This window comes from Benincasa hispida, chromosome 1 (genome assembly GCF_027475165.1).
Source record: "Benincasa hispida cultivar pf3 chromosome 1, pf3_genome.v1.1, whole genome shotgun sequence".
Classification (NCBI taxonomy): Eukaryota; Viridiplantae; Streptophyta; class Magnoliopsida; order Cucurbitales; family Cucurbitaceae; genus Benincasa; species Benincasa hispida.
This window is the reverse complement of record NC_143478.1, coordinates 50638998-50662697: the sequence shown is the minus strand read 5'-3', so window position 1 is coordinate 50662697 and position 23700 is coordinate 50638998. Positions and strand designations below refer to the sequence as shown.

The following is a 23700-nucleotide window of genomic DNA, read 5'->3' as shown; positions in this document are numbered from 1 at the left end:
TTCTTCTTTGATTTCTCGCTCTCGTCAAAACCAGCAACTCTCAGTATCGCTGTGCATGCCCAGACTATCATCCACCAAAACTCGCTGTCGGTCACCACCGAATGGTCTTCTACATGAACAGGAAACAAGGAGGACACCACCATTCAATAACCTCGGTATTCTCGGAGTGAGAATCTAGAAGGTGTGGGCTCTGTTGGATTTGATAGAGGGGAGGTGGAAACAACGATCGTTTACAATGACAAAGTAAGTGGGAGAGATTTTGTGCCTATCGTATAGACAGGTGCTTAATCATTTAGCAACGAGTACACGATCGTTTAGTAAAACAGGCTGATCTTTTAGACGATCGTTTAGGTAAATAGCTCTCGCGCGTGATCGTTTAGAAAAGGTGATACGATCGTTTAGGAAATCTATGCGTGTACACGATCATTTAGGACAACTTGCCACAGTTGGTCTAATCCCGATCATTCTTGTGTGGACACGCGAGTGGGGGCATCCTATACAAAGAGTTTGTATAAGACCTAACCACGAAGTGTTAATGTCTCGTCATATAACGTCGTTCATGACAGAGACTTCACTTCACTAGGATGACCATAGGTAACATGACCTCAATCCTGAATGAGTTGGGAACTTCTACAATTGAGGGTGGTCTTTTGATTTGCATGGGTGCGAGTGGCCAGTTTGCCGACTCAAACCTACCACTTTGGGGATTCGTCTGATTTTGGAGCTAGGAACTCAGCTACACAAGATGAAATTCACTTCTTCCCTGAAGCAGGGGTAAATAGATAGATTGCTCCATTAAGGGCTAATCTTGGGGCTTGAACGACGTGGCGCCACACACCTTCTCATGTCCTGAGAGGTGTCCACGCATAGGAGGACTATGTTGTATTGTTCATTAGAGGGATCAGTGGTACTTAAGGAGTAAGATGTAACTACAGGGGCAAAACGGTAAATTAGCCCAGTTGTACTTACGAGCATTTGTGAAGAGTTCTCGTACTCATGATTGGTTATATCCAATGGACACAAAAATATATCTATGGTAAGAAAAGTTCAGCTATCAGTCTTTAGTGGAATGTCTGGCAGTTAATGGATGATGGATCTCATGGCTAAAGAGTTTAGTCAGCTATTCACGTATCGTTGGAGCTTCGAGCCATAGGTCCATAAGGTTCCCTTAGTAGCTTGGCTACAAGTTGAGAATCAGTTTTTGGGTTAGTTTGAAATGTTCAAATTGATAAGAAGGAGTTTGATTATATATGATATTACTGACTAAACGTATGAAATACATTAATTTGGAGGAAATTGGATATAAATATGATTTATATCAAGTAGAGGAGAAAACACTATGGTTGATATATGATATCAAACTATAGGTTATGAATATAATATTATTATATTTATTATTTTATTAATTGGACAGTTATGGGATAATTGCTCGATGTTTTCTCCGTAACCATAAGTTAGTGGGAAGTTCAAGTCGGTTTTCGAGAAGAATAAAATGAAAATTGTTTTCATTTTGCAAAGAGCACGTATAATAGGTCACGGTGAGTTTTGCATTCAATAGCTTAGTAAATCAGAGCCTATACGATAGGCATCATTTTACTAAACAATCGCTCACCCACGTGCGCGCTTCTCTAAACGATTGCCCACAGTTTACTAAACGATCGCTTAATGCCCGAACTTTATTAAACAATCGTATAGACGATTTCCTAGCTTTTCCTACACGATCGTGTACCTCGCCTAAACGATCAAGCATCCTAACTATACGATATTCGTTGTCTTCTCCCACTTGTTTGATCATTGTATACGATCTGTTTTCCTCCTCCCCCTTAAAAAATCCGAATAGAGCCCACTCTTTGGATTTTCACTCCGAGAATAATAAGAGCTCCAAGTGGTGGTGTCGTCCCCATTTCCTGCTGTTTGTGTGAAGTTGTTCGTGGTAGACAACCAGGGTGTTGCTGAACGATAGCCTGCTGTTCTAGCGAGAGCGAGATTTGCCGAGAAGAGAGTCTTCAACTGGTAAGTTCCTCGTTCTCTTGTTTTTATCTAAAAGCATGCCTGTAATTTAGTTGTTAATGCATATATGTATATGTGAATATATATGTGGAAATTCTATCACAATTAATTGGAAAGATCTGCTTCCGCTCAGAGGTACTCTTAAATAAAAGTTCCTTCAGTTACATCTAACTCTTTAACTACCACTGATCCCTCTAATGAACAATACAATATAGTCCTACTATGTGTGGACATCTCTCAGGCCATGAGAAGGTGTGTGACGCCATATCGTTCAAGCCCCGAGATCATCCCTTAAGGGAGCAATCTACCTACTTACCCCAACTTCGGGGAAGGAGTGAATTCCATCTTGTGTAGCTGAGTTCCCAGCTCCCAAATCAGACAAATCTCCAAAGTGGTAGGTTTAAGTCGACAATCTGGCCACTCGCACCCATGCAAGTCAAAGGTCCGCCCTCAAATGCGGGTGTTCTCAACTCACTCAAGATTGAGGTCATGTTACCTATGGTCATCCTAGTGAAGTGAAGTCTCTGTCATGAACGACGTTATATAATGAGAATAAAACACTTCGTGGTCTGGTCTTATACAAACTCTTTTGTATAGGACGCTCCCGCTCACATGTCTTCACATGAATGATTAGGATCAGACCATCTATAACAAGTCACAACACTTGTAACTATTCTACAAAACGGGTCGCATCTGTAGTGTCACATGGATAAGGCTTTCCTTCTTTATCCATATACTACAAACCATTTTGGTTATCACTTAAGGCATGATCCACCTATATGTCTCCACATACATGTTTAAGTTACAACGACAACTAGGGACCTTAGTTTATTGGTTTTTGGTAAAGCAAATAAAACATCCCATGTTTCATAGACAATAGTGAAGAAAATATCATATATTATTACATCACAAGCGTTTGTTCAATACAGTGTTTACAAACTACAGGATCCAATGAGAGTTTAGGGTATCAACCTCAACAATCTCCCACTTGTCCTAAAGAGTGGGGTGTATAATACAAAAAATACAAAAACAATAAACTAGGGCACTAAGGCCCAGTACAAAAACCTCCCACTTGCCCTAGTCCAACCGTGGGCGGTCCAGTAGACCCATGCTCTGAAAGTGACACTAAAAAATTGTAGTTGTGAGAGCCTTCGTATACGGGTCAACAATGTTGTGCTTCGAAGCGATCTTCGTGATTATCACGTCACCTCGATGCACTATCTCACGGATAAGATGATACTTCCGCTCTATATGTTTGTCGTGCTTGTGACTTCTGGGCTCCCTAGAGTTCGCCACAGCACCACTGTTGTCACAATAGAGGGTGATGGGCCTAGTCATGTCTGGAACAACTTCCAGATCAGTCAGAAACTTCTGTGCCAAACAGCCTCCTTAGCAACTTCACAAACTGCTACGTATTCGGCCTCCATCATGGAGTCAGCAATGCACGTCTGCTTGGTGCTTCGCCACACTACCACTCCTCTGTTAAAAGTGAAAACTGACCCTGAAGTGGATTTCCAAGCATCCTTATCAGTCTGAAAGTCAGAATCTGTGTATCCAGTACGGATCAAATCCTTAGTTCCGTACACGAGCATGTAGTCCCTCGTTCTTCAAAGATACTTGAGGATATTCTTGACTGCAGTCCAGTGACCCTGTCCTAGATTAGACTAATACCTACTGATTATTCTCACAGTATAGCAAATGTCTGGTCTAGTACAGAGCATTGTATACATCAAACTGCCAACGGCAGACGTATGTTGGACCCGTCTCATTTCCTCAACCTCTTGAGGCGTCTTAGGACACATTTCCTTAGACAATCTTAATAATTCTTCATCTCATTTGTGGATCAATCTTATAAAATATCATGATTTAAGACATTTAGAAACTAGTGATTTTGAAATGATTAAAATCAAGATTGAAATCACCTCAAAACATGGCTCAACACCATCAACCAACCCACATCCACATGAGATTGAAAAAAATGTGCTTGAGCTACAAATTATTAGCTATTGCATTCTTTGAAAGCTTACATATTATGAAAGACAAAACAGTAATTTAACGTTACAGAACACAGAGGTCCAAACTCTTCTGGCTTCTCGCTAGAGCCATATGAACCCCGGTTCTTTGTGATATCATTCTTCCGAAAGTTCAAACCAACACCATTGATAACAGAGAAACCAGCCTCGATTTAGGCCGAACCATGCTTCTTAAAGAAGGCAACGAGAGGATTGTAAACAATGCTGTTGGCATCAACCCCCATAATGTAATCAGCATGGGCATACTTTTGGACAAACTGGACGGCGAGCTTGTCTACATCGTGGAGCTTGAAATGGTTGAGGAGGCGCTCGACGTCTCGCACATCGGAGAGTGCATCTCGACCCCCATAGCTGATGAAAATGGGGAGGTTGTGTGGAATGTTCGAGAGATTGTATACTGGGGGATGGATATCTCCATAGTGCATCAGGTTGTAATCTACCCTCCCATAGTTGTATTTTGCTAATACTCCAGTTCTAACAGCTTTTCCAACCCAATCAAAACAACATATGTTAACATTAATGTTTTCGTTAAATTACTAGTTTACTTCAGTATGTATAAATTATATCAAAAAATCCTTTTTTCGAAACCATAAAATCAATGCTTAATGAGTCGTAAAGCTTACTTTGAGCCAAGTGAACCATGTTCTTTGTCGATGTTGATTGAGGTTCATTCTCGAGAAAGAGTTGAATCGTAGATGAGTTGAGACAACAATTACGTCCTGCATTTTGTTAATGGAAATGTCAACAAATGATTTTCATGCATTCCCGAATAAAAATATTTTTAAAATATATATTAAATGATAACTTGTGATTCGATACTTGCATAAAAATAGATACACTCGAGATGTATTTAAGTATTTTTAATAACAATTTAGCAAACAAAACAAAAAGACAACATAAACCATCCTATATTCAAAATCTCTCCAAATAACATTTTCAAAATTCTTTGGTTTATACTTTCTAGTTGACAGGTTTTTTTTTTTTTCTTAATTAAAAGAGGATTCTCTATTAATTAGAAACATTATTTTTTCTAATAATTACATACTATGAAGATTTCATAATCAACCACTTTGAAACAATTTTTTGAATTGTTTTAGAGAATTTTAAAATTAATTCAAAGGTATATCAAACATAATTCAAAGTAATAATGCTTCCTAAAAAGTACTTTTATTACTATTTTTTTAATTAAAAAAAAAAAGTGATTTTTCAAAAACCCAGAAGGTAGATACCAGTAATTGCAGTTAACAAATCATAGCAATTGACTCCTGGATGAGTACACAAAACTTTCAGAATGGTCTCCACTTCCTTCCTGATATTGTAATTAAACACAAAATAGATCAACACCACAAATTTAGGTGGTAAAAAAACAAATAGAAAATAATAATTCTTATATATAAGCCATATCCTAATGCGTTAGTATTTAAATTAAAATATCATTTTGATCCCTATACTTCGAAGTTTATTCAATTTTAGTCTCATTCATTTTTAGATATCCAATTTTAGTTTTTATACTTTTAATAAATCTTAAATTTAGTCTTATGAAATTAACTTTATTGAAATTGGCTAAATAATAATAATAATTTTCATATGATGAAACATGATATGTAGATTATGTTTCAAAATATAGAGTGAAAATATTAATAAATAATAAAAAAGAATTTAAAATATCAACAAGTGAACTAAATTTAAATTTTCTTAGTACAAAACATAAAATTAAATAAACTTCAAAGTAGAAAAATAATATTTTAACTTATTATTTATGTTAGGTGAATCATTAGAAAAAAAGATTTAACAATTGCGAAATGGTTCGGTTACACTATTGTTATTTTATTTTAGTTTTGAAAATAACACCTAATGACAATTGAATAGTTCTTTTAGGTAATTATTTAAAATGACAAAACTGATTAATATTAGTATTTGTCACTATGATAATATTTTTTGGCTCATTTTACTATATTTGAAAACAATACATTCTTTTATTTATTTTTAAACCTTTATAAATTTTTAGATTTTCTTATTTATTATTTCTCAATTGTTTTCTATTTTTATCATTTTTTTAAAAGAATATTGCTATAATATTTTCCTCTGTAAAAGCATAATAAAAACTAAGAATAAAATATTAGATAGTAATTTTGGTATCATTTATTTCGAAAGATGATTTTCTTACGTAAAATTTCAATTTTTTAAGTTTAAAATCAAAGAAAACAATAAATAAAGATGAAGAGAGGAATTTTCACACCATAGCTTAACTTTATCTTTATTTTTAAAAATATCATAAATTTTCGTTCTTTTTTCAAATATAGCATAAATTTACCTTTTCTTAACTTTGATTTGGATCATATTAGTTTTTAAAAGTTGTAAACTTTCTACCATATTCAAAATTTTACATATTTCCTATGCTATTTTGATAATTAAAAACAAGAATTATACTTTTTATTCTGTCTAATAAAATGGAAAATAAATATTGGAGAAAGGAGAAGCTAGGTACCTTTTTAGATTGAACTCTGCAATACCCAACAACGCAGTAACTTTCTGCCGGAAAGAAAAAACAAAACATTAGATAAAACATAAAACTATCATCATGCTTTTAAAAATAGAATAAGACCCATTCATATTAAGTTACGGTCCATTAATATTTATGAAAACAATTCTATAATATAAATAAACGGAGTATGTTACTTTCACAGTATTAGAATATTTTTTCTATAATACGCCTCTATCATAAAATTCACTCTCAAAAGTCATCGTTAAAATCAAATTAAGAAAAGGAGAGGCAATAGAATTGAGGGAGAGATTGTCAATCTCACTAAACATTGAGGCTAGCTAGGTTAAAGTCCACATGTACAAGTACCTATTTTGCTAATAACTTATAAAAGTGTTGTAAATAGAGACAAAAAAATGGTAAATAATAAACTAAAACATGCATATAATTTAAAGCAGTAAATAACCATAATAAATTAACAGCGACGAACCTCGGGGAGGAGCGATCGAGCAGCCAAGGCTCCAACAATGGTGGTCATATGGCTGAGATATGCGATGGGGCTCAAGAACGCCGCCGACTGCAACTGGTTCACCAACTTTCCTTCCGACAATGAGGCTAGTACTAGCAATGTTCCCTATCATAACAATCTCTGATACTTAGATCTTTTAACTTGGTAAAAATTTATATTTTAGAAATCGTTATTACCTCGTTTAAAAAATATACCTAAACTTTTGATAGATGTTTAGTACCTAAATCTTTCTAGAAAAAGTAAAAAAAAAAATCCTCTTACCGTTTGTATGTGAACGAAAAGTGTTTATATACTATACATCACCTCTTTCTTCTGTTTTAATCTATGGCCTAGCATTACTCTAATTTCTCTTTTTGCTTCAATTATTTCTAACTCCTACTTCCATTCCTCAATCTTTTAGGGGTTGTTGGATAATCAATTAGTTTTTGAGCTCTAGATTTTAGATTTTGAAAAGCAGAGCTATGCGGTATCCAATTGAATTTTCTATCTTTTCAGTTTTATAAGCGTTTTTAAAATTGTTAAGAAATTTTGAAAACCAACAAAAAAAAAAACTGTTTTCGTTTTTAAAAACCAAAATTATGTTCATGCTCAAGTGATAAATATTGGGTTATTTCACAAATTTGTGAAGGCCCACAATTAAGGCCCATTAGGGCCATATTAGGTTTTCGTTTTAAAAACAAGGGCTAGTTAGATAAATAGAATTTAAGCCCAAAATAATAGAATATGTAGTACAAGAATAAAATAATTGCATATATAGATAAAAAATGGTAAGAGACTAAAAATCCCATGCCTAGCCACCATTTTTTTCCCGATTTTCTCAAATTAAAAGCTATCACTGATAGCAGCTACTAATAGCAGCTATCAGTGATGACCACTGATAGGTTCTATCAGCTGTTATCGTTGATAGCTTCTATCAATTGCTATCGATGATAGTTACTATCAATGATGGCTTTCAATTTTAAAAAAATTAATACAATCTTGAAATATTAACTTTTAATTTGCTATCAATTATTATTAGCTATCATTGATTCACTTTCATCAATTGGAATCAACGTTGAAATATTACTACTTAACGCTAGCAGTGGCTATCAATGATATATTTATAAATAGTGATCAACTTTGAAAGAAGATCAACAACTTTGATTACCATAATAGTTATCACTAATAATCTTTTATCATGGCTATCACTGATAGTAGCTATCAGTCATTATCTAGACTTTCATCAATTAGAATCAACCTTGAAATATTAACACTTAAGGCTATTAATGATAGATTTCTATAACTGGTTATCACCTTTGAAAGAAACTCGATATATAGATATCATTTAAGTTTTATCACCAATATCACTAACATCACTCATATTGTGGTTATCAGTGATAGCTTCTTTCACTAATAACATCACTAATAAGATGCTATCAACGATCTCACTGATATCATGCCATCAGTGATAGTTCTCTATCACTGATAACGTGTTATCAGTGGTAGCTTCTATCACCGATAACGTGTTATTGGATAACTTCTATCACCGATAACGTGTTATCGGATAACTTCTATCATCGATAACATGTCATTAGTATTAGCTCCTATCATTGGTAACATGCTATTAGTAGTAGCTTCTATCAATCATAACCACTAAACACCTTTTTGCCCCTTTCTTGTCCTTCCCAAACATTTATAAGTCTCTTTTCTTTTCGATGATAGCTTCTATCACTGATAAACATTCTATTAGTGATAACTTCTAGGCATTCCACTTACATTTCAGTTCGAGATTCAACTTTATTAATTAAATTCACTAAGTTGGCTATCAATGATAGATTTCTACAAGTGGCTATTAACTACGAAAATATAATCAAAGATTAAGCTATCAATGATAGAAAATATTAGTGGCTATCACTGATAAACTTTCATTTGCTATTTATATTTATTATTTGTTATAATAATCAAACTTGATGATTGGCTTGTTGGTGTTAAGTCACTTATGAATTGAATACTTTCAAGTCATGCGTATGGAACTCAGCCTCATAATTCTGGTGAAAAAAAGGGGAAGAAGAAAAAATTCAAATAAAGGAAAGAAAAGTTTTAAAAATAAGAGAAAGAGAAGAAGCAAAAACTGAAGAAAAATAAAGAAAATTAAATAGAAAAAAGGAAGCAAAAACTGGAAAAATGGAAGAAAAACTAAAAAGCAAAAAGAAAAAGAAAAAGAAAAAGAAAGAGAAGAAGCAAAAAATCGGAGAAAGACAAGAAAATAAAATAATAAAAAAAAAAGGGAAGAAACAAAACTTGGAGAAATGGAAGAAATGGAAGAAAATAAAAATTAAAAAAAATGAATAAGTAAGAGCTGAAGAAAGAAAATAATAAAAAACTGAAGAAAGAAAATAAAATGAAAAAAATGAAAAAAAAAAGAAAGGAAAAACCAAAGAAGAGAAATAAAATAAAAAAAAAAGTTGTACAACAAAATAAGACAAGGGAGAGCGAAATTGGATATTAAAAAAAATAAAAAATTGACTGATCAACTCATCCATATTTACAAATATTTTAAAAATGTAATATATTTTTAGATTTTTTCTCTTATTCTACTATGCATTACAAATATCCTAAAAACAAAACTTGTGTCTTACACGTATAGTCTGAGAAGAAGAAAAATTGTAGAGAAAATTGAAGAAAGCTTCACTCTGACCAAAAAAAATTTTCAATCATTTGGGAATTGATCTGTGGTCCGGTCAAGCTAAAATTTTGACAGCATGTTAGCACGAGGATCTTTAATCTGGATAGTGGAGATTTTGTTTGCCACTTCAAGTAAGATCTTTTTTATTTTATTCTTCTCTATTTGTCGTTATTTGTTGCCGAGATTGTTAATCTTGAGATACAATTGTGTATGCCTCTAGTTGTGACCAGGGAGAACTTGCTTGTACCCATTGTTGATTATAGTGGAGATTTTGACTTCGGTCCGTAGTTTTTTACTCCTCACATTGAGAGGAGTTTTTCCACGTTAAAATTGCTTGTGTTCTTACTTGATTATTATTATTGTTTCTAGTTGATTAGTATTCTATTACATTCACACAAGATGGGATAATTAATCCTAAATGTATAGTATTTATCCCAACAAAGTGGTATCAGAGAGTTAGTTAAATTAATTGTGATTGCCTTGTGTTAAATAACGGATACTAGTTCAGCTAAGATGGTCAACCTTTAATGGGTCAAATTATCGAGTTTGGAAAAGAAAAAAAAATGGAAGACATTTTATATGTGAATGATTTGTATCTTCTAATTTTTTTTTAAAGAAAAGCTTGATGATAAAATTGATAGAAAATGAGAATTTATGTCATAGGAAAGTGTGTGGGATTATGAGACTATGGGTAGAAGATAATTTTCTAAATCATATTGGTGAAGAAACTCATGCATGAACTATGTAGAACAAGCTTGAGTCGCTTTGTTCCTCTAAAACTGGTAATAATAAAATGTTTTTTTAACAAACAAATGATGAAGTTGAAGTATCAAGATAGAACACCCATGTTAGATCACTTGAATACATTCCGAGGTATCATGAATCAGTTATCTAGGATGAATATCAAGTTTGAGGATGAGTTATATGGGTCATGGGTCCTTGGTCCATTGTCGGACTCGTGGGAGATATTCAGAACTTCCTTATCAAAGTCAGCCCCAAATGTTATACTAAGTATGGACTTAGTAAAACGTAGGGTGTTGAACAAGGAGATGAGAAGAAAGTTATAGGGCTCTTCTTCACAGTCAGACATGCGAGTGGAGGCATCCAATGCAAAAGACGTTTGCATAAGACTAGACCATGAAATAATCACTTTTCTTTATAACAACTGTTTACTATTAAAATTGACTATTTCAATTCGATGACCTAGGGTAACTCGATCTTAATCTTGAACTAACTATGAACTCCTGTTTATTTGAGATTATCCTTTAATTTGCATAGGTGAGAATAGTTCAACAACACTGCTCAATAAGTCTCCCATTTTGGGGATAAGATCAGATAGATAGTTGGGGACATAGTTCTGCAAGATGGAATTCACTCCTACCCATTTTAGGGTTAGCAGATAGGTTGTTCCCTTAAGTACTGATTCCTGGTCTTGAACAAAAGGGTCCCGCCCTCTCATGGCTGAGAGGGACATGGTTTATTAGTTGGACTATAAACCAATTATTCATTAGAGGATCAGTGGTGGCTTAAGAAGCAAGATGTATTTACAGGAGTAAAATGATATTTTGACCTAGCTGTAAATACGAATGATATGTGAAAGATCGACTTACTGAGATGGTGAAATTAAGTGGACAGAAATATATCTACAGTGAGGAGAGTGCAACCATCGAGCTATAGTGGTGTGTCTCGGTGGTTAACGAATATTGATTAATTCGGATTAAAGAGTTTAATCGATTAATCTGAAATCGTTGGAACTCGTGATCTGTAAGTCCATAAGGTCCCTCTACTAGCTCGTAAAAGATTAAACCTTGGATCAGAATATTGAGTGAATTTGAAACGTTCCAATTTGAAATTAAGTTTTGGAATTTAAAATGTTCAAATTTCAATTTAGAATTTGGATAATTATATTTGATATAATTAACGTTTAATTTTGTTGTAATTAAACATAATTGGAGAGTTCTAAATATTTGAATAATGATTTAGATATTGATTATATGAATAGAGATTCATGTTTGAATTAGGTTTTTTTTATTAGTTTAATATTTGATATTAAATTATTATTTAACAAAATTATTTTCAAATTTAAAAGCAAATTCAATTTTTGAAATTGAATTTAAATTATATTTAATTTATTTTTAAAATTAAATATAATTAATTAATTTGAAATTGGAATTTTTTAAGTTTGAGTAGAAAAATCCAAGGTTGAAATTTTTTTAGTGGATTTCTCCACATTTTAACACATATCACACTTACTAAGTGCTAATTGAAGTGTCAATCAACTAAATGAGTAAGTGCTTGCATGTTTTAACTTAATAAAAGCTTAAATATCTGATTTTGAAGCTTCATGCAATCAGATCTTTTACAGAAAATGTGAAAAAGTCAGTCTTGCTCTCAAACTCTCAAAAACCCATCTCAATCCCTCCCAATTCAAAGTTTCACCACTCAAATTCAAGGTTGAGAATAGTAGAGAAGATACTCTTAGTGGTTTTCAATCCCTCTCAATTCAAAGTTTCACCACTCAAATCTAAGGTTGAGAATAGTAGAGAAGATACTCTTAGTGGTCTACTCAAAAAGTTGAAAGTCAATTCTGTGGTTTTAGCAAGGAGCAAGTGGAAATCTACGAAGGTTGTATATCTAAAACCCTATTTATTTGAAACTTATGTTTTAGCATGTTTTTTACTCAAAGTAAGTGTAATTAGAGTGCTTAATGATTTTGTTATCTTCTGTTTTATGCATCTTTACTCTATCAGATGTATGTCATGGTATGTACTAGACCTGATATTGCTCATGTTGTTGGTGTTGTTAGCCATTTTATGTCTAATTCCAAGAAAACAACATTGAGAGGCAGTCAAGTGCATCATGAGGTACTTAAGAGACACTTCTAGTTTGAAGCTCACATGTGAAGGTGGAAAGCGCGAGTACTCACTGGGTATACTAATTCAGATATGGCAGGAGATCTAGCCAATAGAAAATCTACTTCCGGTTACTTGATGACATTTGCAGGTGGTGCAGTGTCTTGGTAGTCAAGGTTGTAGAAGTGTGTTGCACTTTCTACAACTGAAGCAGAGTATATTGCAATAGTAGAGGCTTGTAAAGAGACATTGTGGATGAAGCGCTTTATACAAGAGCTTGGCTTCAAGCAACAAAGATATGTGATATATTGCATCAATCAGAGTGTTATTCATCTTGGTAAGAATGCTACCTTTCATTCTAGAACAAAGCATAAAGATGTGAGGTATCATTGGATGAGAGATGGTTTGAATGATGAATTATTTGAGCTTGAGAAGATACATACTAATCATAATGGATCTGATATATTGACGAAGAATCTACCAAGAGAGAAGCTTGAGTTTTGTCGTTCCGCTGCAGAAATGACAAGTCCCTCCACAAAGTAAAATAGGGTCAGATTTGTTGAGTTATTTCACAAATTTGTGAAGGCCCACAATTAAGGTCCACTAAGGCCATATTAGGTTTTGTTTAAAAAAAAAAAAAAAAAAAAAATTGTAGCAGTCTGTATGTGTTACACACAAACTGAGAAGAAGAAAAATGGCAGAGAAAATTGAAGAAAGCTTCAGTCCAACTAACAACGTTTTTCAGTCATTTGGGATCGAGCTGAAATTTTGACAGTGTGTTTTTAATACGAGGGTCTTCAATCTAGACGACGGAGATTTCGTTTGGAGTTACATACAATCAGATACCGTTGGTAATTGGTTGCCACATTAAGTGAGAACTTTCTTGTTTTATTCTTCTCTATTTGTTGTCGTTTGTTGTCGAGATTGTTAATCTTGAGATACATATTGTGTATATCTCTAGTTGTGACTAGGGAGAACTTGCTTGTACCGATTGTTGATTATAGTGGAGATTTTAACTGTGATCCGTAGTTTTTTATTCCCACATTGAGAGGGTTTTTCCACGTTAAAATTGTTTGTGTTCTTATTTGATTATTATTGTTGTTTCTAGTTGAATGGTATTTTATTAGATTCATAAGAGTTGATGTTAAAAGTATAGTATTTATCCCAGCAATAGAAGCATTTGTCTCCCGCCTCTCATGCTTGGGTTTGATCCCTAATTAAAAATGTGCACAACTTTTCTATTTTTGTTTTCTTACTACTTTTTAATAATTTTTCTGAACTTTATGCATTGTGGTTTAGTGGTCAACTAAATTGTTAACCACGAGGAACCTTAGAACTTAACATGGTTTATAAATTGACTAATGATAACAACATTTCTTAAATATATTTTTTTTCATATAAGTTCAAGAATATTATTGATATTTTTTGTTTTTTTTTTCCCTGAAAGTCTAGGAAAATTATTGATATTATTGAAAGATTTGAAAGTTCAGAAAAATTAAAATAAAAATTATTTATAAAAAAAGTTTTAAGGATATTAAATTTTCTATAATTTATATATACTAAAAAAAAGAATTAAAATGAGACTCACTAGGGAATGGCCGACGTAGTGGATCTTCTGATCAGTTTGTTGAGAAACATGGTCAAAAACGGCGGGGATATCATAGACGACGAGCTCGTCCCAAGACCAATTCCAGAAGGCCCGGTCGGCGGCGTTTAGAGAGTTGTGGCGGCGGCTGAACCGAGTGCCTCGAGTGTTTGCAATCCAAACGTCATACCCATTATCCGCAAGAATCATTGGCAGGTTTTGCTCCGGCGAATTCAGTAGCCATGTCTCTCCGTCCTGTACAATTTAATCACTTAACAACCATTTAGTTAAGCTTTAATGAAAACTTTTAATCATGTATATTGATATAGTAATTAAGTCTCAATTTTGTTTCTAAACTATAAAAACTAAGTCCTTACGATTTCGTTAACACCCATTTCTTATTCTCATATTTAGAGTCAAAAGTCCGAAGTCCAACATATGGTCAACTGTTGACCCAATCCCATTCGTTTCATAAATTAGATTATATAATACTTTTTTAAATTGGATCGGCCCATGGGGTAACTCGTTTAAGCCTTATTTGAAGGGATTATTTTCATGAATATTCAAACTTTTATATATTTTCGTATATAAAATTTAGTTTATTTTTTTTACTAATATATCCTTGAGTGTAGTGGACAGTTGGAAAGAGAATGTGACATTGAGAAAAAAATTTCATACTCACGAAGCACCGGGGAAAAATGCATTTATTTATTAAGATTTCATTCCTTTTGTTTAATTGAAGAGTGGAAATGCATTTATTTGTTGAAATTTTATTCTTTTATTTAGTTGGAGAGAGAAAATGTAATACAATTTTATTTTCTATTTACGTTGGTTTTATGTATAACTTGTTTATATGTTGAATTCATGGTTATTTTAAAATACATTAGAATATTTTGTTAGCTATTTGAAAATATCATATCAAAAATATAAAATATACCACAATATATAAATTAAAATTTGACTCAATGCTTGACATAAATCACAGTATAAACTATATATGAAATTTATCATGGTATATAAACCACATATTAGCTTAATGTTCAACATAAATCACATCATATATCTTAAATTTCATTTACATCACAATATATATATATATATATATATATATATATATATATATATATATATATACCGTTTAAGTAGTAAAAAATCTCAACAAATCAAAATGTGTATATATCATAATATATGAAGTCTAAATAATAACAATAATAAAAAAAAACTCTCATTTATATCAAATAAACGAATATATATATCACAATATATATCAAATTTTCTATAAACACTACAAAAAAAAAATGCATATATCATATGTATTCACATGAGAGTTTGGAGAGAGAAATTGAAGAATATCGAAAGTTATGGGTATTTGAAAAATATTATGATTTAATATATTTTCCTTAAAAGAGCACGTCTCATTTAAATTTTTTTTTCTCTTTTCTATTTTAGAAAATATATAATTAATTTATTGTTGAGGACTAAATGATAATTTGATCCTAATTTTATTGTAATTTTTTAAGAAAATGAGACATTTTTATATATAAGGAAAAATTTAAACATCAATTAAATATAGATTACTTATTAGGTTTCAAGTGTAGAAAACCCTTATTTGAATCTGGTTGTTAGGCTGATTCAAAAGCCCATTCTAATAGTAATGTATTTTTTTATATATAATTATTAATGCTAATTAATAAATAGTAATAATTTTAAAATGAAAAAACCAACTAATTTTTATCAAAGGTGTGTGAAAGGATAGATGAGAATTGAAAAGTGAACCATTAAATAACCACTTAGTTCTCATCCCACATTGAAAATTTTGAAGGGCCAATTTGAACTCGATCCAAAGAATTAGTCCAAAACTGATATAACTTTGGCTCATTGACCAAGGTACATAGCTTGGATTATAGGAATATGTTTAAGAAGTTGGGTTGGACTAAGTTTAGCCCAACCTCAAAGCCTAAAGGGCTTGAACTACACTTGGGCATTTGATTTTTTGAGCTAGCCAGCTAGGTCAACTCGACCGGCTCAATGATGGGACTGACCAAGTCACTTTTTTTTTTTTTTTTTTTTTTTTCTAAACTACATTTTAACAGTATTTTCAAAATTATTTTTTTAAAAAAAAGAATTGTTTTTATTTTAGAAATTTGGTTAAGAATTTGTACTTGAGAAAGAAATATTTCATCGAAAGAAATCGAGTAAAAGTAAACTTAATTATCAAAAATCAAAAACAAAAAAATAAAATGGGTCTACATAATCTAAATTGAAAATTAAATTTGATGAAAATTTTTACGTTATGGAGAATTCAATCGTTACTAACAAGAAAATATAGAGATTAAATTCTTATATATTAAAGTTGAAGAACTAAATTTTATTACGATTCAAAGTATTGGGTTTAAATTGTTATTTTGTACTTAAAAAAATGTGAAACTAAAATTGGTTTATAACTAAAAAAATTTTACAAAATAAATTTAAAATATTGTTTAGACATTGTAATGCAGTACTTTTGATAATTTAAAATTAGTTCCTAATTATTATTATTATTTAACAACTTTCAATAAAAAAAATTAAATACTAAATTTAAAGTTGATTAAAAATATCAAGACTAAATTAAAAAATATAGCGACGGAATCCAAAATTGAAACCGAAATGGTATTTAACCTTATTACAAACATTTTTATTAAATTGTCAATTAAATTACATATAAATATAATGTAGGGGGAGCGGAGTGGAGCAATAAACACAAGACAGTGGCTACTTTACTTTAAATTATATTAAAACAAGAAAAAAAAAGATTTATTTGACATTAAAAAATGGCACCAGCTGAAAAAGTTTCTCAAAGGAATGAACATGTGCAACTCACTCGTATTGCCTCATGGCACCACCTTTTCAAAGTGGCATACCATATGCCACACGTACATATATATATGTGTGGAGAATTTTCATAAATAAAAAAATAAAAAAATTAATTATACAAAATAAAGTAGATAGAAGTTGATTGATTTTTATCAATATTTATCAGTAAATAGAAGTCTATCACTTATGGATGTCGATAGAAGTCCATCTTTTTTGTTATTTTGATAAATAGTTTGACATATTTTTTTATCTATACAAATTTTCTTATATAAAAATTAAACTTGGTTTAATAATAATAATCTCACATCCACAACTCAAACTTATCACTAAAAAGTAACTTAATTGGTTCCCTTAAGAAAAAAAAAAAAACTTAATTGGGATAATCTTCATAATGTTATCTTTATGTGTGGTGAATGTCATCTATACACGTGTGGAAAAAAATAATTAAAAGTATTTCATGTCACAATCATGCCCATGTAATTAATTTACAGTTTTTATTATACCTTTTGTAACTGATATATATTTTTTATCGGGGAACCAACCTTTAACCTTTCATTTATTAGTCGATAATACACTTTCTTAATCAATAAATATATTGAGTTATGTTCAGGTATTTAATTTCATAACTTTAAAAAATTTTATGGGTGAGTTTTAATTTAATCTCTAAATGTAAAAAAAAAAATCCTTACTTGATTTTTGAAGTTTAAATTTTATGTTCAACAGATCTGTGAATTTTAAAAATTACATTGTTTAATAGTTCTTAAACTTTCGATTTTGTGTCTAGTAGATTCCTAAAATGTTTGAATTGTGTGTCTAGAAGATTTTTTACCTTCTCAACATCTTTTAAAATTTACGAATGAAGAGCAACATAATTACAAGTTTAGAATTTTATAGATAATTTTAAAAATCAATTAGTGACCTATTAGATCAATTACTTGAAAAGCCCAATGACCTATTGGATTAATTACTTGATCAATTAATCTTAAAAATTATTAAATATAGTAATGACTAATTACCTATTGGATTAATTACTTGATCAATTAACCTTAAAAACTATGAAATATAGTAACGACCTATTGCACAAAAAAAGTTAAAAATTAATAGACTTGTAAAATTGAAAGATCAATGATTTATAAGACATTGTTCAAAATTTAACAACTTCAAGACTAAATTTATAACTAAACTTTAATTTTAGTATGTCTTTTTATTGGGAGATTTGTGGACAAAAGAATCAAAATCCATCAACCCATCTTTATTTTATCCGTTTAAGATGATACCTTCCTTTTAACCCATTTTAAATCATTATTAATTTTTTTTAATTCAATAATAATTAGGCCTCCTTTCAATTTAGAGAAAATTCTTCTTTTGTTTCTAAATTTTTTGTTATATTCTTTACTTTCTACCATTATTTTTAAGAAGCAAACTAAATATTGAAAACTAAACAGAATGGTAATTAAAAAAAATAAAAAAAAAAAACTTGTTTTTCTTTTTAAATTTTGACTAAGAATTCAAAACAAATTTTGTTAGCAATGGACATTTTCAAAGTGTCGATAGATGAGTTTAGTAAATTATTTTTTGAAAAAATTTCACAATAAAAAAAATGTCAAACTACTGACAAAAATAGTAAAGAAAAAAAAATACTCATAGACACTAATAGACTGTCATATAAGCAAAAATCCATGCGGGGTCGGGTCCCTACGGGTCGAACTGGGGAACCCCAGTTCGACCGGGGTTTCTAACCGGGTTTCTAATCGGGGACGGGGAGAGTATCCCTGCTCTGTCCCCATCCCCTACCTCGATAATTTTTTTAATATATATATATATATATATATATATATTCAAATAAATATATATAATATATAATTATAAATACACCCTAAAAATATATTATTTACAAATATTTATATAATTAAATATAATTAATATATTTTTTTTTAAAAAAAGAACAACAGGGATGGGTCCCCGCGGGGACCCGTTTAACCCCAGTAGGGAATCCTCGATGGGGGGAATCTCCGTCCCCGTCCCTGCCTTCAATTGGCGGGGATAGGGGTGGGGATGGGGGGAAATATCTTGTGGGGACAGATGGGGTGGATGGGGCAGAATCTCCCCTATTCCGCTCCGGCCTCGGCCCCGTTGCCAACTCTACTATAACATAATATCAATGATAGCCTTCTATTAGTTTCTACTATTGATAGACATTGATAAACCTCTATTAGTCTCTATCAAATTAGATCAAAATTTTCTATTTTGTGTAAATAGTTTCTCTTATTTTTTTTATTTTTGAAAATTTTCCTAATTTTTTTTAATTTAATGGAGAAAATTAAACTGCTTTTTTTTTTTTCAAGAAAATAATAATGAGAAAACATACCACAAGAACACCGTGTTGTATGATGACCGGTTGCTTCTTGATTCCACCACTACTTTCACGGCGACCTTCTGAGATTCTTTGCACGTTCAAAATGTATCCATCTTTGGTCGTAACCTATTATAATACAACGAATTTAGAATTAGGATTTCTATCATCATTGTTCAAATTTGAGCACCCATCTTCGGTCGTAACCTATTATAACATAATAAATTTAGAGTTTGGATTTTCATGGCCATTGTTCAAATTTTATTAGAGTTTTAAGAAATTTTTGGTTTTTGAAAATTTGTGTTTTTTTTTCTTTGTCATATTTTGAAGGACATAGTGGTCTTCACCTTGAAAAGATTTAAACCCTTACCACAAATTCTAAATTCCTTAAAAAGGAAATTCATAAGTAGGATAGTTTTTATAAAGTCAGTTAAAATCAAAGTGTCATTAACAACACCTTTAGTTTGTTGATTTTTTTAATCAAGTTTTAAACTTTTTGCTTGTTGTATGTTTAGAAAATATTTCTTAAGAAGTAGATAATTTTGTTATATTCAGCAGAAATCAAATATCAAATAGTTATCCGACGAGACGTAACATTTTAATCAATTGAAATACAATTTTTTTGTCAGATAAAATAAACCTTTTGTTTCTGAAAAAAAATTGTGTTATATAAGTGGAGAATAATGTCTACCATACACATCTTTTCCTAGATCATGTTTGAATTAAAAATAGATAATATCGTATTTATGGGGGAAAAAATAGCCTGAATAATGATCTTATTTAGGACCAAAATATGGTTTTGTATTAATAGTGCAATTGTGCCTAATATTACTCAATCGGTGAAAAAGAGGTTTTTAATATAAAACCAATAATTAAAAGGAAAACTATATTCTTAGGAAAAAGAAAAAATTGAAAAAAAAAAAAAGAAGTCGAGGGATAATGAAAAAAATTAGGTTCGTTTGTTAGTTTTTAATTTATATTTTTAAAAATTGTGCTTATTTTTTCCTCAACTTTGATTACCATATTTTCCATTTTTTAATTAAATATTTAAATAATAAAAAATAAAAGTAACTTGTTAAAAAGTTCTAAAAAATAGGAGTAACTGGTTAAAAAGTTCTCAAAATAATTTTTTTAATGTTTTTACTATTATTTATAAATATTTTTAATAATTTTATCATTTAAAATAATTTTTAGTCAACCTTAACTAATAACTTAAATTTTTAAAAAGTATGTCAATTTTTAACTGACTAATAACTTTAATTTTTTTAAAAAGTATGTTAGTTTTTAAAACACCTATTAGAAAAAAAACCTATTGAAAAGTGGATAAGAATACATTTGGATGAAAGTAATGTTTATATATGCTTTTAAATTTTTTTTTTTTTAAAAATCAAAGTCATATTTAATAATTAATTGATTGTTAATTTTAGATTTTTGAAATTACGTCTTAAATTTTTACAACAGTTTACACTTTTAAAAGTAAAAAAGAAAAAGAAAAAACATATTTTAAAAAACTATATTTTTAATTTTTAAAATTTAGTTTGATTTTTGAAAAATATTAATAAGAAGTATAGAAAATTTAGAGGTTAAAATTGTTTTTATAAATATAATTTTGAAAAGTTAAAAATAAAAATGAAACGGAATTGTTATTGAATGATATTGTATTACCTGAATTTCTTGACACTTATAGCCATGAATGGTTACCGCAGAAGCACAGATGCCCAATTCTTCCGGCGGACCAAGAACCTCGCCGTGTCCTCCGCCGCAGCAACGACCTAGAACCACCATGACGATGACCGTGATCACAAAAGAAAACCCCCGGAACGAGGCCATTTCCACCGCCAGTATACTTCAATAGGCTATCTAATATTCCTCTATTTCTCTCTCTGCTATAGCCCTTTTTATAGTGATAAAAATAAGAAAATAAAAAAATAAAAGAAAAAGAAATTAAGTGTGAAAGCAAAGAAAGTTTTCATGTAATGGTGTGGATCCCACATCGATGACGTGGCAATTTCAGAGGCTAAAATGGATAAATTTCGCCGGTTAAGATGGAGAGCTTTCCATTTTTTTTCTTTTGTTTTCTGGTTTTGCATCATCAATCATCACTCACCATTGTCACTTTCCTAATTATTCTGCTGCCCATTCTCTAAAGATAAGGATGTTCATACAATCATTTATACATCTTTTCTCCCTCCATACGCGTTAATTTCAGCTTTTCCATTTGGTTTCTAAATTTTAGTCAATAATGTTTTAATTAGAGTCGATTTAAATATATATTTCATCTTCAAATTTTAATACGTAATAGTTTGATCTTTACGATTTTAGATTTATAACAATTTAAGAAAAAAATTTATCAATATTAATTATCAATTTTATTACGTAATGATTTAGTCTTATTAAATTCTAGTGATTAAATTATTACAAATTTAAAAGCGTGGGAATTAAATTGTTATTTTCATAAAAGTTTAGGGACAAAAAATATTTTAAACTCCAAACCTTAAATGCAACTTAAATAATTTGGGATGTTATATAACTCTGGATTTATATTAGTAGATCATTTATCGTCCTTTTGATAACTATTTCATTTTTTGTTTTTTATTTTTGAAAATTAAGTTTATTTTCTTTCTATTTCTTATAATGATTTGCATATTTAAGTACATAGTTGAATTCTTAGACAAATTTCAAATTTCAAAAACAACCTTTTAAAAGTTACTTTTTTTTTTTTAGTTTTCAAAATTTAGCTTTGTTTTTTTAAATCATTGATAAAAAATAAAAAAAAACAAAAAAAATATTGGAGATGAAAGAATGTTCATAGACTTAATTTAAAAAATAAAAATTAAATGATTACTAAACGAAACATTAATTAAGAGAACGTATTTGAATATAAAATTTGAATATTAATTTATATATACAAAGAAGATTTGAACCATAAACAGAAGTTGTTCCTTCTAACTTTAATTTCTAATGCGATGTGTATTTATTTATATACAGACTCGAAATAATTAAGTTTCAGTGTGGCTCAATTATCTATTAATTTCAATAGAAATGTAGAGGGTAATGAAAATAGATCTCATGAACTAAAAAAAAAATGATCACATAAGAAAGTAGTTAAAATAACTTAAGTGTGCATGTTTATTGTTAGGTTAGTAGTATCTTGACCTGTTCATATTACACTTGATTTATGTTAGCATGGGACAATATAGAAGCTAACCTACATTGATCTTCTTACGTTTTTTCTGGAAAAAAAAAATCTTTTTGGGCAAATTTATATAGGTGTTAAATTTAATTTTTATTTGGTTCTTAAGTTTTAAAATATTACACTTTTAACTCTAAAATTTTGAGTTTGATTTCAATTTAGTCTTTAGTTTCAAAATGTTGAAATTTTACTATTGAGATTTGACCTTTTTTTTTCTTTTCAATTTGGTCTATAGATTTCAAGATTGATACTTTGAATCTCAATTTTTTTTCTTAAATAATCAATAATATAAACAAGTAACTAATCGACAAATTTATCAGTAGTTTATCAGTCAAGTGCAAGTATATCAAGTATATGTCAAGTGTATCTATCAATTGTATCAAATGTATATCAATATATAGTGTATTAAGTGTATATTAGTAGTGAAGACATTTATCAAATTTTATCCTTTATATGTAGGTTAGACTTTATTTTTGTCATTTTTACAAATAACAAATATATAGACCATAGGCCTAATTAATATACTTTGTTTCGTTCTTCTTCCAAGTGTCTCTAAAAACTAAACCTAAAATCTAACGAAAAAAACAATCCTCTTTTTCAACTTTTACAAACATATGAAGTGGGTAGATTTGAAACGCTAACCCTTTTAATTAGGGTATTGCTTAGTTAATGGTTGATAGTATGAACATTATATCAGTTGAGCCAAGTTTTTGTTGAAAAAAAATATATATATATCAAAAATAAAATTGAGAAATTATTGTAAATACACGAGAATAAGTTACTTGCCATAAAATTCAGGATCCACCCAGACACCTACGTCGACATTTTCTCGATATAGAAGCCAATCCAAAATCCAAAGTAATACATCAAAATAATGATAATGACAAAACTAATGGTAGTTGATTTTAGAATTGAATAAATAAAACAGATATTTTTATTATAAATATTACAATAATAGATGTCTATTCAATCTTCATGCTTAGTATCCATTGACTATATGTCATGTCTCTATTTTTCAAAATATTGTCTATGTATCTAACATTACACATTATTAATATCTATGTAATCTACCTCCTACTTGTCAAATTACCTATAAATAGTGACATTTGGTGAGTTTTGGAAGACACACTGGGCAAAGTTCAAAA

At 30.2% G+C, this 23700-nt stretch overlaps 1 protein-coding gene across 1 annotated transcript; it reads right to left on the bottom strand.

Annotated features, from left to right (window-relative positions):
• Positions 1-3954: 3954 nt before the first annotated feature.
• On the bottom strand, positions 3955-21262 carry MPL1 (Myzus persicae-induced lipase 1). The gene is made up of 8 exons (XM_039025797.2): positions 21028-21262; positions 19378-19491; positions 14160-14411; positions 7016-7159; positions 6532-6575; positions 5273-5352; positions 4667-4762; positions 3955-4524 (listed from the first exon to the last, which is right to left on the bottom strand). The coding sequence occupies exons 1-8, from the start codon at positions 21190-21192 to the stop codon at positions 4196-4198; spliced, it is 1224 nt and encodes a 407-aa protein (XP_038881725.1). The 5' UTR covers positions 21193-21262; the 3' UTR covers positions 3955-4195.
• Positions 21263-23700: the final 2438 nt, after the last annotated feature.